General features: G+C 36.4%; 1 protein-coding gene across 1 annotated transcript in view; it reads left to right on the forward strand.

Annotated features, from left to right (window-relative positions):
* RGS7 (regulator of G protein signaling 7) overlaps nucleotides 1-18680 on the forward strand; it is a 333738-nt gene extending 315058 nt beyond the window's left edge. The window contains exons 8-14 of the mRNA XM_044674982.1: nucleotides 2958-3019; nucleotides 4482-4592; nucleotides 6487-6612; nucleotides 10381-10567; nucleotides 16094-16183; nucleotides 17763-17816; nucleotides 18606-18680. Of these exons, the coding sequence (XP_044530917.1) occupies nucleotides 2958-3019; nucleotides 4482-4592; nucleotides 6487-6612; nucleotides 10381-10567; nucleotides 16094-16183; nucleotides 17763-17816; nucleotides 18606-18680 (705 nt within the window). The remainder of the gene's footprint in view (nucleotides 1-2957; nucleotides 3020-4481; nucleotides 4593-6486; nucleotides 6613-10380; nucleotides 10568-16093; nucleotides 16184-17762; nucleotides 17817-18605) is intronic.
* The last annotated feature ends 1170 nt before the right edge of the window (nucleotides 18681-19850 follow it).

Genomic DNA, 19850 nt, shown 5'->3' on the forward strand with positions numbered 1-19850 from the left:
ACCTTTTGCCCATAAAGTTGGAATATATTATTCCACAAATGCATATACCAATGGAAAAAGTGGATACAGACAATGGATATATGTGTCCAAAGCTCATACAGGAAGAAGAATGCATGCAAAGAATACTTACAGCCAAGGAACATACATGGAAGGACAAGTCACAGCTCCGAAGATAGGCTTATTGATATGTGATATCACTAATCTTCCTCTGCCAGTCCCATTCCCAACTTGTCTTGTAGTCTTTGCTGCTGCCACTCTTTGATAGTCTCCCCTATATACTATTCTACTGAATATTGCTCAGTTGGACTTTCATTCTCTGCTGCTGCCCAGTAGCTATCTTCTCATCAAAAAGCTTTGATTTTCATTTCCTAGAGGGAAAAACAGCTATCTGTGTGTTGCTTTAGTTTAGAACCTTTTGAGCTCTCATAAAAGTCAGAAGTCTTTAACCATTACAAGGAAAACTCCTCCCATCAGGTTCTATATTGTTCCCTGCGAGTCTTGGCTATGAAACCTTTCACCTTCATATCAAGAGATCTCCAACTCTGGTATCACTCTGCTGCTTAGAACAAAGAACAGCCTACCTAGGGCATTTACACTTCATCTTTTCTTCAGACTCATATTCTAGATTCAGGTTTAGGGTCTTATCTCAAAGTTCTGGTTCTAAGGAACTTAACCTATGGTCCTTAAATCATGAATAGATTTCAAGTTGTCTGGATGTGTGTGTGTGTGTGTGTGTGTGTGGGGAATAATACACACACACACACACACTCACATAAAACCTTTAACTGAAATTTAGCAGTTCCTTCAATTATTATAATATATTATTGTGAGAAGATGTCATAGTCTTCACTGTATCTCACTAGAAGGGTTCAAGACACAAAAAGGCTTAATTCAATAATAATTAATAATTCAATAATAAATTAATAAATGGGCTCCCCATTTATTGAATTAAGCCTCTTAAATTCTCAGTTTAGATGATTAGGTAGAGAAATGGAATGAAGAGAACATACTATGTCCCAGGGGCAAAGTTATTGTCTACCCATTCAGCCAACTATCCTGGCTATAGAGATATAGTCAACCCCAAAGTTTCTGGATTTTGAGGCAGGCCCTTACACTTAAGAAGTTAGTAAAATAAGAAAAAGAGGATAATGCACTTTTTGAGTCTTTTGAAATTAGTTGCCTTGGTGGGTGACCCAGTCTCTATTTGTCCAGGGACCTGATTCAGAATTTCAGGAATTCAGTTTGATCAGGTCACTCAGGGGTGATTAGATTCAGGGAAGCTGATTCTTGTCGACCACACTCATAAGAAACTAAGACAACATAGAAGGAAGGAAGATTATAAATATTATCTCATTTAATGGGGAACCATACCTATTTCTGATGACAAAATACTTGAGAAACCAAACTAATTATCAGAAAATTCCTTGAAAAAAGGATATCCAGAGACTATGGAGCTAGTTATGAAAGATAAATTTCATATGAGTGATAAAGTATTATAAACTACATGTGCTTTAGTCTAGGTCAGTAATGGTGAACCTATGGCAGGAGTGACACAACTGGCACACGAAGTACTCTCTGTGGGCATTCAGGCCACCCTCCAGTCCAACCCCACCCCCACAGAGTTCCTTACTAGAAAGGTAGAGGGGCTGGGACAGAGCTGCTCCCTTCTCCCTCTCCGTGGTAACCTGACAACATTTTTTCACATTACCTGCCCCTCTGCCCAACAGCCCAGTGGGAACACACAGGAGGTAAGGGGGATGGTTCACAGGTGGCAGAGCTGGAGGGGAACAGAATACCCCAACCACACCCTTCCCCCTTTCTATATTTGCTGAGGATATTCCTCACTTCACCCACCCCTCTACCCAACAGCCCAATGGGAATGCTTTCTCTCTCCCCTCTGTGGGGTAAGGGTGAGATGAGGCATGCCCAGCATTTAGTGAGGGGGAGGAGCATGGTACTTGGTCTGGAGTTGGGGGTGGGGCCTAATACTGCATCTCTAAAAGGTTTGCCATTACTGGTCTAGTTGATACCTTTCTACCAACAGACAAATATGCTCTTGTGGCTAAGATATATTGTCTCCCCTTTGAGAAACTGAAAAAAAACTGAGAAATTTGAAGACTTCGGCATCCTTTTTTGTTGTCATGTTGACATTCAATTTCTGCAGTTCATTAATAATGGGATCCTTTAGATTGTTCAGTCATCAATTTCATTTTGGGTTTTGTTTTTGTTTCTATTTGGCTCTCTTCCTCTTAATACTTTCCTGTACCTGAGCTTATAGAGAGATTATTAACAGTAGACTTGGTCTTATATACTAAACAATAGTATTATAAACCCTTTCCTAATGGATTTCTAATCTATGTGAAGCAAAGCATTGTAGAAATTATTTTCATGGGAAGCCTTTTAATCAAAAATATTATTCATATGATTTTTTTGTACAGGGTCAGGCAATCAGGACAAATGAAGGGACTTGGAGATCAGATATTTTTCTAATCATGTGCCCCTGATGTTTTATTTGTTTGGCCTTTAGAGGCAGTGAATCAGAATTGGGCAAAAGGTTGAAAGCTACAAATGATGAATGAATTTAATTTTTTGAATGAAATATGGGTTAACACTATATAATTCTGCTTTTTTAACTCAGTGGGATAGTAAAGAAATAGTTTTCTCTTTAAGAAAAAAAATACCTTCTTTTTAAAATTAGGTAGAATTAGGCAAATAGTAGATTTAGCTAACATTATTCTGGTTTCAGTTCTTATAACTAGATTGTGGTAGAGAGTACATCAAGTTCTAGATAACGGACATTACCTCCATTAGATACTATTAAGTTAATTTTTTTTTACTAAATTCATATATCAGTTCATCACTGCTCAGATTCAGAATTTGGAAATAGAAGTTGTGTGGTTGGAAGAAAATGTTGATCAGACAGACCTGCAAATGTTTTCTTCTTTTTCTTTTTCCAGATAAAATATTGGCAAATACAGTTGGACAGACATCGGTTAAAAATGTCTAAAGTTGCTGATAGGTAAGGATTTTAAGATGCTGCCCTTTTGAAGTCATAAATTAAAGATAGGAAGGAAATGTATCAAAGATGTCAAGGAAATATGATGTTACAGGATAAAACTGAGGTGAATAATTCAAAACATCTTAGAAAGAGAAGAAAAAGAAGCTTACTTGCCTGAGTTTTATGATAATTCTTTGTTTCAATCCCCAACTGCATGGACAGCATCTCCATTTAGCTCTTGGTATGATAGAAAGTGAGACCAGAATCTCTTTATTCAGTAAAGGGGTGAAGTTTCAATTTAACAAAGAGGAAGATTTTTTTGTAAATGATATATAGTGCCTCTGTCATGCTTTCACCAAATGGCTTTCTATATTTGACCTAAAGTACTTTATTTTAGAAATTTCCCCTATGTTTAGATGCATTCTTTATAATTCGTGTTTTGTACTGTATTTTTCTACTACAGTGGGAGGAGATAGAACAAACATGTTTAAAGCACCTTCTATGCACCAAGAATCATGCTAAATGCTTTATAAATTATTACAGAATTTATTCTCACAACAACCAGACCAGCATTAAGTCATGCAGTTAATGTGATGCCTCATTTGGTCAGATCAGGTCAAATCTGAAGCCAGAGTTGAAATCAGGTTTTGTCACTTCATGCCCAGCAATCCATCCACTATTCTACCTGGTCATCTCTAGTGGAAAGAATGTTGGATGTGGAATTTGAAGACCTAAGTTCAAATCCTTTCTCTACTATTTTGTGTAAACTTGGGTATGTTTCATAATCTTCCTGAGCCATAATTTGCTCATCTATAAAGTGGGGGAGTTAGATTGGATGACTTCAAAACCCTTTCCAGCTCTAACATTTTTCTGATCCTTTCATCATACTTTAACATCTTGTTTTTGTTTTTGTTTTTTTAATACCTCACAGGTGGGAAGTACTCAGTTCTTAATCAGTTTGTCATTCAATCATTTTCTTAGCTGGGCCATTGTGGGTGAACAAGCAATATGATTTCATGGGTTTGCTGGAGCCAACTCTCACTGGTTCAGGAGAAGCAATTGTTACATTTTTAGATCTTGATTTACTATTTTGTCAATTTGCTAGACAAAGAGAAGCGATAAAGAAATATTAATAATGCAGATTAAACAGAAAAAATGTCACGTATATACTTTTTGGAATGTCAGCCATCAGACATTTACCAACATATCCCTAGTTATGAGTTATTTATTGGTGCTCAATATCTTTATTGCTATTATTTACCAGGCTTCTGAGTTCATTAACAAATATAATTACTCCATGTATACAAGATGGAATTGCAGAAGTATTAAAAATAGCATGAAATTTGAGTTTTCTGTAATAGTCCTGAATAAAGAGATTTTCCTCAATCAAATGTCTTTATATGGACCTAATCCTTTGGGATGTGTTGCATTGTTTAGAGAAGATAGAAGATTGTAAGTATGTACCTCTTTGGCTTTTTCCTAGTCTACTAAGCTACACAGAACAATATGTTGAATATGATCCCTTTCTTGTGCCACCTGACCCTTCTAATCCTTGGATGTCAGATGATACCACTTTCTGGGAACTCGAAGCAAGGTTGGTATTCTCCGAAAAAGGTTATACTTCATCTAAGAGTTTGTTTCCAAAGGAGAAGAATCCTAGAATTCATACATTTTAAGAATAGCTAATTTTCTGATAGGAATTTGGTACTCAATAATGTATCTTTCTTTCTCTTGTTGCTTTGAACTGGAAGGTATTGTTCTGGGTCATGTAATATCTAATATCTTCTCCCATAAACTGCAGAGGCTTAAGACACAATGGTTTTAAAGACTCACAAAAGGGAGATGTATTTCCATTTTGGAAACTGATTCAAGTTGATTAGCTCCTGAAGCACTCTCTGCCTCACCTTCCAGAAATCCTAGTATATGAACACCCATTTAGTTAGCACATGTGCCAAAGTCATCCCTCGGCATAATCCAAATAATGTGAGTAACAATTTGAAGTGTGATGGGAATTTCTATCTGAATAAAATGCATTTTAGATGACAATTATCTTTAATGCAGGGAGAGGAGGAAGAAGTAGCAGTATATTATATACTGTAATATATACAATTAAATGTATATATTATATGCTAAAATATAGTATGTTATATACATAATGTTTAATTATATGTAATATGAATGGGAAAATTTGGAGATGAAGTTATAAATTTACTATTGTAGACAAGCCTCTGAAAAATCTCTTTAGAATTTTCCCATTCTGCACTTTGCATTACATGGCTAGAGAAGGAATCATCTAAGAGTACATAAATGGAGAAGTCGTCAAAATAATAGCACAAAAATAATAAAAAATCATCTAAGAGTACATAAATGGAGAAATCATCAAAATAATAGTGCTGGATAGAAGTCACCAGATAACAGCATCTCACTTTATAAAATAAGGATTTAGTGTTGTATAGATCTCTAAATAGATTTCATGTCCTTCCTTCCTCTCCTAAATGCAGCCAGTAGTCTATAAGTGTCATAGCAAAGTCAGTCAAATTTAAACTTTATTCTTTAGAGTTTCCTAACTGGCAGGAAACTTAAATATGCATTGACAAATTCCCTTGCTGAAGAGAAGCCTGAGAGAGGCTAAGCACCAGCTAGTTAGATTTACAGCCCCAAAGGCTAGAACTTATATCTTCTAATTCCTATTCTTATAGTTTTTATTTTATTTTTAACACTGGTTATCTCTATACTCTGCCCAGGCTAGTACATGAGGTACTCAGTCACAATCCATGATTGACTGGAGAGAGGCTTTGACTTGACCCATTTTCTGAACTGGGCTAGTTCATCCCTCTTTAAACAATGTGCTAGCCATACCTCCCATTTGTGATGATTCACTATATTAAGGCTAAATATAATGTTAGACATCTGTTCTGTCTAGCACAGTGATGGGGCAAACTACAGCCCTCGGGCCAGATGCAGCCCCCTGAAATGTTCTATTCTGCCCCAGGACATTATTCCTAATCTGACGAATACAATGAGTAGGATACAATATGATGAAACTTTGAGAGAGTTGCCTTAGAAAGAGACTGACAGATGAGCATTTCCTTTCTTTTGGCTCCCTCTTTAAAAAGTTTGCCATCACTGGTCTAGCACATTGAAGGTCTGAACTCTCAAACTTAAAGAGATCTATCAGCCTCAGGCTCTCTGGTAGCAAGGACTACAGCCTGGTACCTCTCCTTTGTTCTGTAAATTGCTTTACAAATGTCCAAATAGTCTTCATTACATTATACTGCTGACTGATTCCCCACCTTTTTAAAATATGACTACATCTAATACCTTCATTTATTTTTTAAATACTCTTAATTAAGTGTAGAATAAAGATGATGTAAAAGGTAAAATTTCAACATCAGTCTGACTTACTAGGATAAATGTGGTAGCACTAGAAAATTCAAAAATGGACTTATGAAAGAATGATTTTTGTTAACCTGATTCATATCCTACAGCAAAGAACCTGGACAGCAGAGAGTTAAACGATGGGGTTTTGGCATGGATGAAGCATTGAAAGATCCAGTTGGGAGAGAACAGTTCCTCAAATTTCTGGAGTCAGAATTCAGTTCAGAAAATTTGAGGTAAGAGTCTAAATGCCTTGGTCTTATACCATAAGTGGAAGAAAATTTATTTTCTTAAGTACCTGTGATAAAAATGTGTTGTTTTTTTTTCCCACTCCAAGGAACAAAAAGTTGTATTTCCTTTGATATTAGTGATGGCAATCCATCATTTGCCAGAGGAGAAAAATGGACAAAACAATCATATATGTTATTGTTTACTATCTATTTAATGCTTCAGAAATTTTAAATATTTCTCAGAACATACAAACAATATGTTTCCACTCTTTATTTGATAAACTTACTTTCTCAAGTAGAATGGCACACACTTCCTGACTGTCCATCCTATGAATCACTTATATATAGAAATTGAATTGTGTCATTTATTCATAATTTTGGCTTTGCATTCTTTTGATTTTATTTTGCAACATTTTTTCTAGACATGGAATGGATGCAATGAACAAGTGTAATTGTCAGCCTGAATTATAATGGAGCTAAGGATCCTCAATGAACCTAGTTAGTGATACCTTTCTTGCTGGTCTGTCATTTTCAGTCATGCCATTCTTCATGACTCCTTTTGAGGTTTTCTTGCAAAGATACTAGAGTGCTTTGCCATTACCTTGTCTAATTCATTTACAGATGAGGAAACAGATGTAAATGAGGTTAAATGACTTGCCCAGGGTCATACAGCTGGAAAGTGAATTTGAACTTGGGAAGATGAATATTCCTGACTCCAGGAGGCAGCCTTAAGTCATACTTTAAAGTATTCATATAGTTAAAAAATAATGCCTTTGTAGGTATTTATTAGCCTAATAATTTTCAAGTAAAAGTGGATATAATGAAACAGAAAGGGAATGAGGAGGGGTGAGGTTAAACATATCTACAGTATACTTTGGGAGAAAGTTAAAGGGCAGAATTTTACCTTGCAAATGTGCAAATAAGAAGCAGGCAGCTGGAAGCAGATATCAATTGAACTTAAGAGTGTGACAGGTGAACAATTTCACTGAGCCTGCACATCTGGTATAAATGTTATTTTCACATATTTTGGAAGTCTCATAACTTAAGGGACACCTGGAAATGAATTGTAGTTTCACTCTGTGTCACTGCTATATTCTTTGACAGTTTTAAGACCATTAACATGAGTCCTGACTTTCTAGCACATTAAAATGCAATTTTTAAGCTTCCTCACTATTTTTTTTCCTGGAAATTCAATATGCCTTTTAACTTTTTAGTCTTAAGTATTCTTATGAAATTGAAATTCTCTCTTTTAGAAGTTCTATTGCCCTCTGGCCCCCCATTGCCTTTTAGTGGAACTAAGCAATCACTGGCCTTGTCACACCCTCTACAAGAAGTTTTTATAGATCCTAATATGAAAAATACTCAAGTCATTCAGAAATAAAAATCCTGTGTTCCCTCCTTTGAGCCATGACCCCATATCACCCTCTGTCTTTGAGTGGACATGCCTAACATTCCGCAGACTGTCTAGGATAACCACAGACACACCCTGTGAATGGTAATCAAAAATCTTTATTTGCCAATCGGCTTAAATATTCTGCATGAACTTCACAGTAGATCAAAACTAAGGAATCTTCTGTTTTGGGTCATTCACAAAATAATTGTTTAAGACTGTCAGGAAACAGTCTAAGATGACTTTGTTATATGAAGCAAAGTAGAAGCAGAAATCTAATTTGTAGTTTTCCAGAGGTATAAATTAATTTCCCTTGATTGACCACCCTTACCAGGATCTCTTAAATCTACCTGCAAGTAGTGTGTATATATGTGTGTGTGTTAAGTTGATTAAAGGTAAGGGAAATTCTTGAGCACCTCAGAAATAGAGATATTGGGTGACGCCTTCCAGTGTCTACTTACCCTTTTGGATAATCCCTTGCCAGGATCACCATGTCCCGAGGAGCTCCAGCTGTGCTCACTTCATTTCTCAGTTGAGCTCATTCTCCTGATGTGTTCTTGTTCCTCACCAGAAGCTTTGCCAACCCCCTTTTTCCTCTAGCTTTCAGGGTCCTCTTTATCTTTCGTCTTTATTAGAGTGCAAGCTCTGTGAAAATAGCAACTGCCTTCCCGCCTCACCCTTCCACACACACACACCCCTTTGTATTTGTATCCTCAGAGTTCCTAATACTTACCTAGTAAACACTTAATAAATGGGGAGTATAAGGAGGAAGGAAGAAGAGAGGACAATATTTTCAACTGAAGCTTAAACTAAGCCTGTACAATAAAATATGTTAAAATTATTTATGTGTTTACTACAAATAATACCAAAATCATAGGCTGATTATAACCATACACAAATGTTATGAATATTTTTCTGATACTAAGAAACTTAGAAACAACTTAGTGAGGTCTGTTACCAATATGTGCTTTTAAATTAATAACACAATCTGATCACTAGAAAGATATTAGAATGATAAAGAATATTGAGTTCATCTCATATGAGGATTAATTGAAGGAGTTGACATGTTTAACCTAGATATAAGTTGGCATGGGAGGAAGGAAATGTGTGTACAAATAATAGTTGTCTTCTAGTATCTAAATGGCTTCCAAGTAGAATAGAAATTAGATTTATGGGGGCAGTTGGGTGGCTCAGTGGATGGAGAGCCAGGCCTAGAAATGGGAAGTCTTAGGTTCAAATATGATCTCAGATACCTCTTAACTGTGTGACCCTGGGCAAGTCACTTAACCCCCATTGCCTAGCCCTTACCACCCTTCTGCCTTGGAACCAATACACAGTATTGATTTTAAGTCAAAAGGTAATGGTTTAAAAAAAAAGAAATTAGATTTATTCCATTTGGCCCTGATGGCAGAGTCAGTAACAATAGTTGGAAGTTGCAAATATGTAAATGTAGGCCTATCGTCAGGAATAAACTTACTAAAAACCATATCCCTGCAAAGGGGCTGCCTCCTCTTGGGCTCTTCACTTTGAAGGTCTTCAAACAGAGGTTGGATGATTTACTCTTTGTCTGGTATGTTATGGTAGGGATTCCATTAAAGTTGGATTAAATGGTCACTAAATTCATGTCTAGTTGATGTTCTCTTCAGAATAAATGACAAATTCTAAATATTATCTCAGAATTAGAGACTTACTTAAAAACTCTGCAATACTTTGGGGTTTTTAAACATTGACTAAGCTGAAGATTCATACGTCTATCCTCCACTTCTTGTCATATGCAACAACCTTCATTTTGGCAACCACTAAAATCATTCTAGCTGGGACCTTATGGAAGCCTGGCCATAGTCACTCCCTTCCTGGCTTAAACAAGTAAGATCCTAAGGAACATAAGTTCATGTGGTATATTTCTGTCCTTTTGCCTTCAGTCCTCAGAATTTCTCAGGCACAGTGCTTATATATAACTCCCCCTTCCTAATTCTCATTACCCTCATCCTTTTTGATGAATGGCGCCCCAGTGTCCTGTTACTTCTTTGCTAAGTCCTGGAGCATTGTGCTAAAAGGCAGGCCTCTGTCAGAACTGCTTTTAGCATGGATTGTTTCCAAAAACGGGGCTTTTGTTATTTTCATTCCTTCTCAACATGTGAAGCATAGCAAAGCCATTTCTGAACAGAGTTGTTCTTATAAGCTACAAAGAAAGAAGTATTCTTCCTATCTCTCTTCCTTACCCTTCTGAAGATTTCTAGAAGAAAAAACAGACGGTTCCGGTATCATGAAAGAAGAGAAACTGAAAACTTGGTTTCCTGCTGTTTGTGTCATGGCTAAGTAACACATTAAGGATTTTCAGAAATGAGCTAGTAGGAAAGTGCCTTTTGCTTCATTCCCAACAGGTTCTGGCTGGCAGTGGAAGACTTGAAGAAGAGAACAATTCGGGAAGTCCCCACCCGAGTCCAGGAAATATGGCAGGAATTTCTGGCTCCAGGTGCACCTAGTGCCATTAATTTGGATTCCAAAAGCTATGACAAAACAACACAAAATGTGAAGGAGCCAGGACGGTACACATTTGAAGATGCTCAGGTCAGTATGCAGGAGGATTTAGCTCTATGTAGCTTTGTTTCAATGTATAGGAGTCTATCAATTAATTGCCTTTGCTTAGTGACAGAATTTTATAGAGCCCATTTCCCATTTGACAGTAGTTCCTGCAATTTTGATTTTAAGAGTTTTTTAAGCCTTATAGGTTTAGCAGGTGATGAACTTGAATTGCCTTAGGAGAAATTATTAAAGGATAGAATTTTTCCCAGATGTAGTCTTTTGTAAAGCAGACTATCCTTTTATGAAATAGGTATAGATGCTTCTTACCTAACTTAACTATTTGTAATTTATCAAATTATCAACTCATGTTTCTGAGCTCAGCTGCAGGGTAATCTCTAATTATAGGCCTCTTCTGATCCTCCTCCAAGCCTCACCAAAACTGCTAGTCCTTCCTAAAACCAGGTGGTTCATTTGCTTCTTTCTCCTTTTCTCTGTCTGTCTGTCTCTTCATCTACCTATCTTTACTTCTCCATAGACTAGAAACCCCATGGAGGCAGGTGTTGTTCCTTTCTTTTTCTTTCTTTCTTTTTTTGTCTTTGTATCCACAGTGTACAAAGAAACTTAATCTAGTCAACAACAAGTCGATGAACATTTATTAGCACCTGCTATGTGATTAATAGCTCTGTGCTAAATGCTGCGGATACAAAAAATAAAATAAAATAAACCAAAAATAAAGGTTAAAAAATATTGAGTGCTTGCTCTTAAGGAACACGTCTATGTATAAACGAGATATGTAGAGGATAAATTAGAGATAATCAGAGGAAGAATACACTAGAATTAAGAGAGATCAGGAAAAACTTCTTGTAGAAAGTGGAATTTTAGCTGAGATCTGAAAAAAACAAGAAAGTTGGGAGATGGAAAGAGAAGAGAGAGTATTGGCATCATATGGGAAAGAGCCAGTGGAAAAATACATGGAGTTAGTCAGTGGAGTCTTTTTTGTGGGGAACAGCAAGAATGCCAAGATCACTGGATCCAGAATATGTGGAGAGAAGTAAAATGTAAAAAGACTGGAAAGGTAGGGAGTGTCAAAGTCATATATGAAAGGCTTTAAAAACCAAACAAGGGGGGCAGCTGGGTAGCTCAGTGGATTGAGAGCCAGGCCTAGAGACAGGAGGTCCTAGGTTCAAATCCGGCCTCAGACACTTCCCAGCTGTGTGACTCTGGGCAAGTCACTTGACCCCCATTGCCTACCCTTACCACTCTTCCACCTATAAGTCAATACACAGAAGTTAAGGGTTTAAAATAAAAGAAAAAAATTAAAAAAAAACACCAAACAAGATTCTGTATTTAATCCTAAAGGTAACAGGGAGCCATTGAACTTTATAAAATAGTGATTGGCACCACTGAGTTTTTAGGAAGATCAATTTGATAGCTAAATAGATGATGAAGTAGAGTGGGTCAAGAATTGAGGTAAAAATTATTGCGATTTTCTAGATATAAGATTATGAAGGTTTGCACTAGGGTGGCAGCAGTGTTAGAAGAGGGAAGAGAACATATAAAAGAAATTGTAGGCATATAGAATAGAGAGGACTTGGCAACTGATTGGATATGTGGGGTGGTGAATAAGATTGAGATTGGTTGTGACTCTAGGTGACTAGTCGTATCTTAGACCCCTCAACAGTAAAGCAAAGTTAGGAAGACAGAATTTCCCAGGCACAGCTTGGAGTATATGTGAAGAGTGGATGTGATAATGAGTTTCATTTTGGACATTTTTTTGAGTTTAACATATGAAATTTGAGGTGTAGGCCACTAGAGATAAGAGATTGGAGATCAGGAGAGAGGTTAAGGTTGAATAAATAGAACTGAGAATCATCAGCATAGAGATGATAATTAAATTTTCTTAAGCTAATGAGATCACCAAGCTAAACAGTATAGTTACAGAAGAGGGCCCAGCACAATCTTCAATGAAAAATTAGCAAAAGAAATGGAGCATTATAAATAAAAATTAATCTAGGGGCTTATTAACAGGTTTATAAGCATTTATTAGTAAAGAGAGAGGAACAGATAAGGGAGAGAGAGCAATCTCAGCCTTTCAAGCTTTTGAGAAAGATCCATTCCCCATTCCAAAAGAGATAAGGAACAAAGAAAAAAATACCAGCCCAAGGAGTCAGTACAGAAGTCAAGAGTGACCACTCTCCTTCCTGCACTAGATTTTTAAACCCCACTAGCTCCTCCCTCTTTGGTGACTGTTGTGCTGGTGCTGGCACACTGATGCTCCAGATGTTCACACTGATGCCAGGGGACTCCAGGAGATGCCAGCCAATGCCCACATCAGGCCAATAGATAGGACACATGACTATAACTACTTTTCCCCGTGATTGGAGTGTGCCGGATCGAAGTTGGAATCCTTATATATTTTACTTCATGAAACATGAGAAAGAGCAGTCCAAAGAGAACCAGGAAAGGACAATGTCACAAAAGCACAAAGAAAAGAGGAGTGAATGACAGTGCCAAAAGGCTAGAGAGAGAGATTTAGAAGGAGGCATGTTGACTGATTGAATCTGTCTTGATTTTCATATATTGATTCAACAAGTATTTATTAAGCATTCTGCTAAGAGCTAAGGATACAAAGATGAAACAGAAAAAAACCCTGCAGTCAATTTGCTTATATTATATTAAAGAGAAACAATGTATAAATGTGAGTAAATAAAAAATATTTTGTAGTTTTGTAATTTTGGAGATTGAATAGCTTGCTCCCCTAGAAGGGACAGGGAAAGTCTCACTAGGAAGTAGCATTTGAACAGATTCATGAAAGAAACTAAAGTTTTCAAGTGGGAAAGGGAGATTTCAGACTGAGGGGAGAATCTGTGCTCTCCTATATGATGGCAGGAAAGAGAATGTTATTTGCCTGTAAAAGGGTTAAATATTGACTTAGAAAATCACAAATTCACATTATCTATGTTGTATCCCATTTAAAAAAAAAACATTTCCCAACGGCACTCCTGATATTCCTAGTTGGAGACTAGGAATTTTTTGTTGGGCATGAGATGGGGGGCTGAGGTTGGTACCTCTGTTTTAGCCAGTATAGTAAATAGCAAGTAAGTCAGGGAAAGAAGATTACCAGATACTTAAAAAATATAACTGTTTTCCCTTCTTTATATCACCCTATTAGGAAAAAAATAAATATAACTAGGAAAAGACTTTACTGTAGAATCAAGATGTCTGCTTTGAAATATGTATTCTTACACATAATCACTTTTAATAGAGCTCACTTGCTTTGTTAAGTTCAATCCAACTATATATCCAGAACTACAATTGAAAAAGAGTTTTGGCTGACTTATTTACTCCGTACTTTTTTGTCCATTTCTGTAAAAATAATGGGAGAGAGAGGATGGGCAGGGAGTTATGCTTACTTACCAGGACAAATGTCTCTTTTTCAGGGCAATAAGGATCTTGTCATAGAATCAAGTGACCTTAGAGATCATTATGTCCCATTTCCTGATTTTATAGAGAGAGAAAGTGATGTAGAAAAGTAAAATATCTTAATCAGGCAAACCAGTTTCTGGCAAAGCTGGGAGTTCTAAGTCACAATCTCATACATTACCATGTGCCACCTCAGAAATTGATTTATTTCTTCTCATGCCATCACTCCTAAATAATTGTTGTTTTTAAATTGTTTTCTGAGGTCTGAGCTAGATGCAGTGTTTGTTTCTGATCCAGTCTCTCTGATGAACTAATCTATGAGAGGATAAGGATAATGTTGTAGAAAAGGAAATATTACATTCCCTCTAGGTTCTTCCACACTCCCTTTCCTGTACTGCTTTCTAGTGTATTATTGTTAAGTAGTCGTTTTTCAGTCATGATGGACTCTTCATGACCCCATTTGGAGTTTTCTAGGCAGATATTCTTGAGTGGTTTGGCATTTCCTTCTCCAGCTCATTTTACAGATGAGAAAACTGAGGCAAATACAGTTAAATGACTTGCCCAACTAGTAAGTTTTGGGGCCAGATTTAGCTCACATCTTCCTCACTCCAGGCCAGGACTATATCCATTGTGGCCCTCAGTGGCCCCATATGTATATATGCTCCTGCTCCCGTATACATATGTACATACATATATATATATATATATATATATATATATATATATATATATATATATATATACACACACACACACACACACACATAGATAAAATCTGGTCTCAGACAATGGCAAACCACTCCCATATCTTTGCCAAGAAAACTCAAAATTGGATCATGAAGAATCAGACACAATTGAACAATATCAATGTATGTATATATATATATATATATATTTATGCATGCAAATATATACAAAAAATTGCATATATTACAAATAGGAGAAAATATCAAGTGTCTAGGAATTATTCATATCTATTTCACATCTTTGGTTGATTTTATAATGCAATCAAAGAGTTATTCTCATCTGATGAAGGTATAATAACTTAGTGCATCTTGTTAGTTAAAATAATTGGCATAAAGGAGACAGATAATTGATTTAGATTGGAAATCTAGACACTGTGTATCCATTTAAAGTGAGGAAGACCCCCTATCTTACACTACCATTACAGATCCAATTTGGATCAAGCTTCCAGTGCTTATCTCTGATCTGGATTACCTAAAATAGTTCAAGATAGTTCCAAATCATTATTAGTCTGAGGGAGCCCAGCCCCAGACACTAGGTGAATTCTGAGGTTACCCTAAAAGTCTGTACATTTAGTGTTACATGAGATCTAGGATACTTGAGTTTTCCAACCTAGGTTAAAAGAAATTTGTATCACCAAGCTTCTTCATCCCTCTCTCCCTCCCTTCCTTATTTCCTTCCTTCCTTCCTAAATGAAGATGTATGTGAAAATCCTTCAGAATAGGTCTAGGAAGTCAACTTTTGGAGAAAGCATACGAAGAAAAAATTTTCCACTCAAGGGCCTTCTTTATATAAGGCATGGTACTAGGTGCTAGGAATCAAAGGTAGAAAAAAAATTGTTCCAGACTTTAAGAAACCTTACATTCTACTGAGTAACTTTGGCAACAACAGACTGGAAAATCTGGGGCCCAGAGTTAACCTTAGAGCCAGAGTTATTTAAATTGTATTCACAATGATGCACATGATTGCTTAAGCTATTTTACATTTTGACACTTGGAACAATTAGGTTTATCTTTAGAATTATTTGTAATAATAATAATAATAATGGGGTTCAGAATGGCTATGTCGTATCTCTTGCAATATATTCTTTTCTGGAAATGTCTAAGTCAGATTTATATTTTCTATATCTACCAGGACCATTTCATAAAATAATTCATTGATAAGATATTATACAGGGAAAGCATGACATACTAGAAATATAAGGAATTTTATCATCATCATCATCATCATTTTTCCATTGATATCACTTTTATTGTTATTATATCTAGTCCACATCAGATATCTCCCATCCTTCCTCCTAGTGCCTGGATGACACGTGGTGGTATTTATTCTTCTTTAATCTCCTCATTTTAGATTTTCTAAAACATCCATTAAAATGGCATCTAAGTTATTCTTTCCTTTTAGGAGCATATTTATAAACTGATGAAAAGTGATTCCTACCCACGTTTCATACGATCCAGTGCCTACCAGGAGCTGCTACAGGCAAAGAAAAAGGTATTGGTCTTTCTTACCTTTTTTGTTTTAAATTCCCATAGCTTTGTTAATAATTAGTTCAGTCTACTCTGCAAGAGCCATGCTGCTAGATGTCTGGTAGGTAGATGGGCTTTGGCCAAGAAAGCCTTTTCCATTTTTCCAGGGACAGATGAGTTCTCCTTTTTTTTTTCTTTTCTTTCTTTCCTTTCCTTTTCTTTGCTGCATGTATGCACACATTTCAAATTTTATTTATTTATTTTTATTTTATATGAATCCTCTGTAATTTAAGCAACAAAATGAGGAGCTGCTTATCAGAGAGAAAGAAATTCTTTAGATGTCTTCTTTTAAAAAGCACAGCAGAATCTCTTAAAATTGACTGTTTTTTTCTCTAATTTATTATCGTCTCAAATTTAATAATCCTTCTTACAAAAATTTTTGTCAGATTTTTGCCCAATTTAGTTACTACTATGACTCAAATGTTTATAATGTAAGAAATAACATAAACACAATGGCAATGGGACATCTACCTGTTGAGGCAGGTGAATTAGACTATCAATAATTTAAATTTGGTGTTCATTCTCAAAGTCCTAATGCCAATAGTTCCCTTTAAATCAGTGGAAATTTTGGTCCACTGTGGTCTAGCTTGGACTAGGAACATCGTACCACCTTTCATTTTTTAAATATTAAAGGTGAGTTTCTGAAAACTTTTATACCACTTGAGATGAAGCTAACATTTTGTATGAGGTCATCTAAATCAAAACTACTTGTACAACTGAGAATAGATTCCATATATAAATATTGTCAATGTCCATCAGAAATAATCTTGATAGCAAAGTATTGAAAGCTTCTGTATGTAGTTCTTATATAGTTCAGAAATACAAGGGGGCAGCTGGGTAGCTCAGTGGATTGAGAGTCAGGCCTAGGTTCAAATCTGGCCTCAGACACTTCTCAGCTGTGTGACCCTGGGCAAGTCACTTGACCCCCATTGCCTACCCTTACCACTCTTCTGCCTAGGAGCCAATACACAGAAGTTAAGGGTTTAAAAAATTAAAATTAAAAAAAGAAGGGGCAGCTGGGTAGCTCAGTGGAGTGAGAGTCAGGCCTAGAGATAGGAGGTCCTAGGTTCAAACCCGGCCTCACCCACTTCCCAGCTGTGTGACCCTGGGCAAGTCACTTGACCCCCATTGCCCACCCTTACCAATCTTCCACCTATGAGACAATACACCGAAGTACAAGGGTTTAAAAAAAAAAAAAAGAAGTACAAATCACAGTGTAGTGGCATCTGACACTGACTTCATTATGGCTATTCTGATTTTATTTTAATCATGCCAATTATAATCATGTGAGAAAATCCCTCTTTTTAAAATTATGTATTTCAGGAAGAAATGAATAAAAAGTCTTTCATTAATAATTCTTGACTAGTGCCCCCTTGATTTTTTACATGACATTTGTGTTGCAGCTCTGCATTTCATTATTCTTTTTTTCTGCTCTGTTCTTTTCCTTTTATTTCCTTTTGTTTCTTTTTCTTTTTGATTTCATTCCTTTCTTGACCTTTTTCTCCTTCCCTCTGCCCACCTACCCCTCCCATACTCCAAGTAAGTTGGGCAGCTCAATGGATCGCAGAACATCTTTTGAAAAACTTGCACACAATGTGGTAAGTGCTTTAACCTGAGAAATAAAAAATGACTATGTCCAATGAGGTATCCTCCACTCCCAGCTTCACCCCTCACCTTTGCTCTATTGATGTCATAGCAGATGAATGTGCTATGGTTACATAAATTCAGGATTTCATGCTTCCCTCTCAGCTTCCTTTTCTATTCCATCTCCCATTGCCTGGTGGGGACTAGATGCTACAAAAGGAAGACAGTGTGTTTGATATTTGAATACTTAAAAGAAGCATGAAATAGTCATAAAAAAGGAAGAATACCAACTTTTTCTTTCTTTTTTAAACAAATAAATTGGAAAGACCTACCAGGTCCTCCTTTATCTTTTTCCTCATAGTTTTGTCTACAACTGTCTTCTAAAAAGAACACAAGTTTCTATCCTGTTTTTACCCTCATATTGGTCTGTCTGAGACTTAGACAAATGAGAAGAGTCTGCGTCCCTTATATCTTTCCCATTTGTCATTTGTGGGAAGAATGACCTTTGGAATGGCTTATGGAAAACCATCATATGAATGGTGTTTGGTAATAGGATACAAGCACTTTAAATGTCCCATGGATATGATTCCTCTATTCTTTATTTGCAGAAGGATGTTGGAAAATGTTGCATCAAAGCATACAGGAAGTCAGTGACTTTCCTGCCAACACTTTCCTATTCTTTCTCATGTATTTTGGTGATGTCCTTGTTTTCAGGATTCTTTTTTCTGTTGTGCCAGTGCTTTTGGATCTTTCTGACCTGACGTAAGCTCAAACTAAAGCATTGAACACATTTATTTTTATAGGGCAGAAACATCCCTATTTTCCCATGCCATAAAAACTGTACACCAACACTGAGGGCCAGCACTAACCTGTTATGAAAAGAGGTAGAACAATCTTGGTTTATACTTGAGTTTGTCTGCATTGTCTGTTGAGTCGTGCAGTTAGTTCCATGCCGCTGTGTGCTTGTTGTGGCTTTTGCTGTGATGATCAGTTCAATGGAGCTCTGTGTGTGTGTTGAAATGGAAGTTAATCAGCTTCAGCAAAGATCATGGTTTTTGTTTTTAGTTCCCTTGGATGAGAACAAGAATTGGAAGTGGGTGGAGTGGGAACAGGTTACCTTTGTGAATTACTGGCTATGTCCCCAGTCTTCAGAGTATCCAAAAGATTTAAAATGGTAAATTGTTAGACTATGTATGACCTGAGAAGTTCTAGTGATACCCGCACTCTGAGACAATATAAATTTCAATCTCTGTCAATAGAAGTCTTGACTCAGGCCTAGAGTTTTAGTAATCTCAGGTCATAATCTGATTATAAGGTAAGAATAGGAAAGATACTCTAAGTGAGGGGAAGATGTAGAGACTGAAAGCAAAGCAGTGAATGCTATTTGAAACAAAAACCCCAAGTTTTTGCTTGATGGTGTGGCCATGGCATGTTGCACTGTGATTTGTGTGTTGTCCAAGAAGACTTTCATATCAAACATTTTCTAATCTAATGAACTTTAAAATTTGTCTTTGAGATTCTGATTTAAAAAAAAAAATCTAGTGTGAGTAATTAAAAGTCACAGTAGGTCTTGAGGTGAGGAGAAAAGGAACAAAAAAAGAAATCAGAAGAGTTTCTACTCCATGTCTTTGCAACACATGCACAACACCCAAATCTGACCACACTTTCATATTCTTACCCATATCGCTCTATGTTTTAGACTTTGGTAGAAAACAAGTAATAAGTAGGGAGGAGAGAGAAATATTTCAGAGTAGTTTACTCTCACTAACAAATGGATGGTTGGGACTGGAGGTTAAGAATGAAGAAAAGATTAAAATAGGAATAGAAAAAAATGGAAAAAACTATCTCTTACTGTCCCCTCAACTAACATTGATTAATTTTATTTAAATTAACCAGCCGATTGTTAGTATAACCAATTATTATATTAATATTCTTTCCTTGTTGAAGGTCAATGCTTTTCTACCCACAAGATTAAAGAATTTTGATTACATTATAGACCTTCTAAAAGTCTAATGTGTTAAAGTTGCAGTGCTTTCCTGTGTACATTT

Source organism: Gracilinanus agilis, chromosome 4 (assembly GCF_016433145.1).
Source record: "Gracilinanus agilis isolate LMUSP501 chromosome 4, AgileGrace, whole genome shotgun sequence".
NCBI classification, from domain to species: Eukaryota; Metazoa; Chordata; class Mammalia; order Didelphimorphia; family Didelphidae; genus Gracilinanus; species Gracilinanus agilis.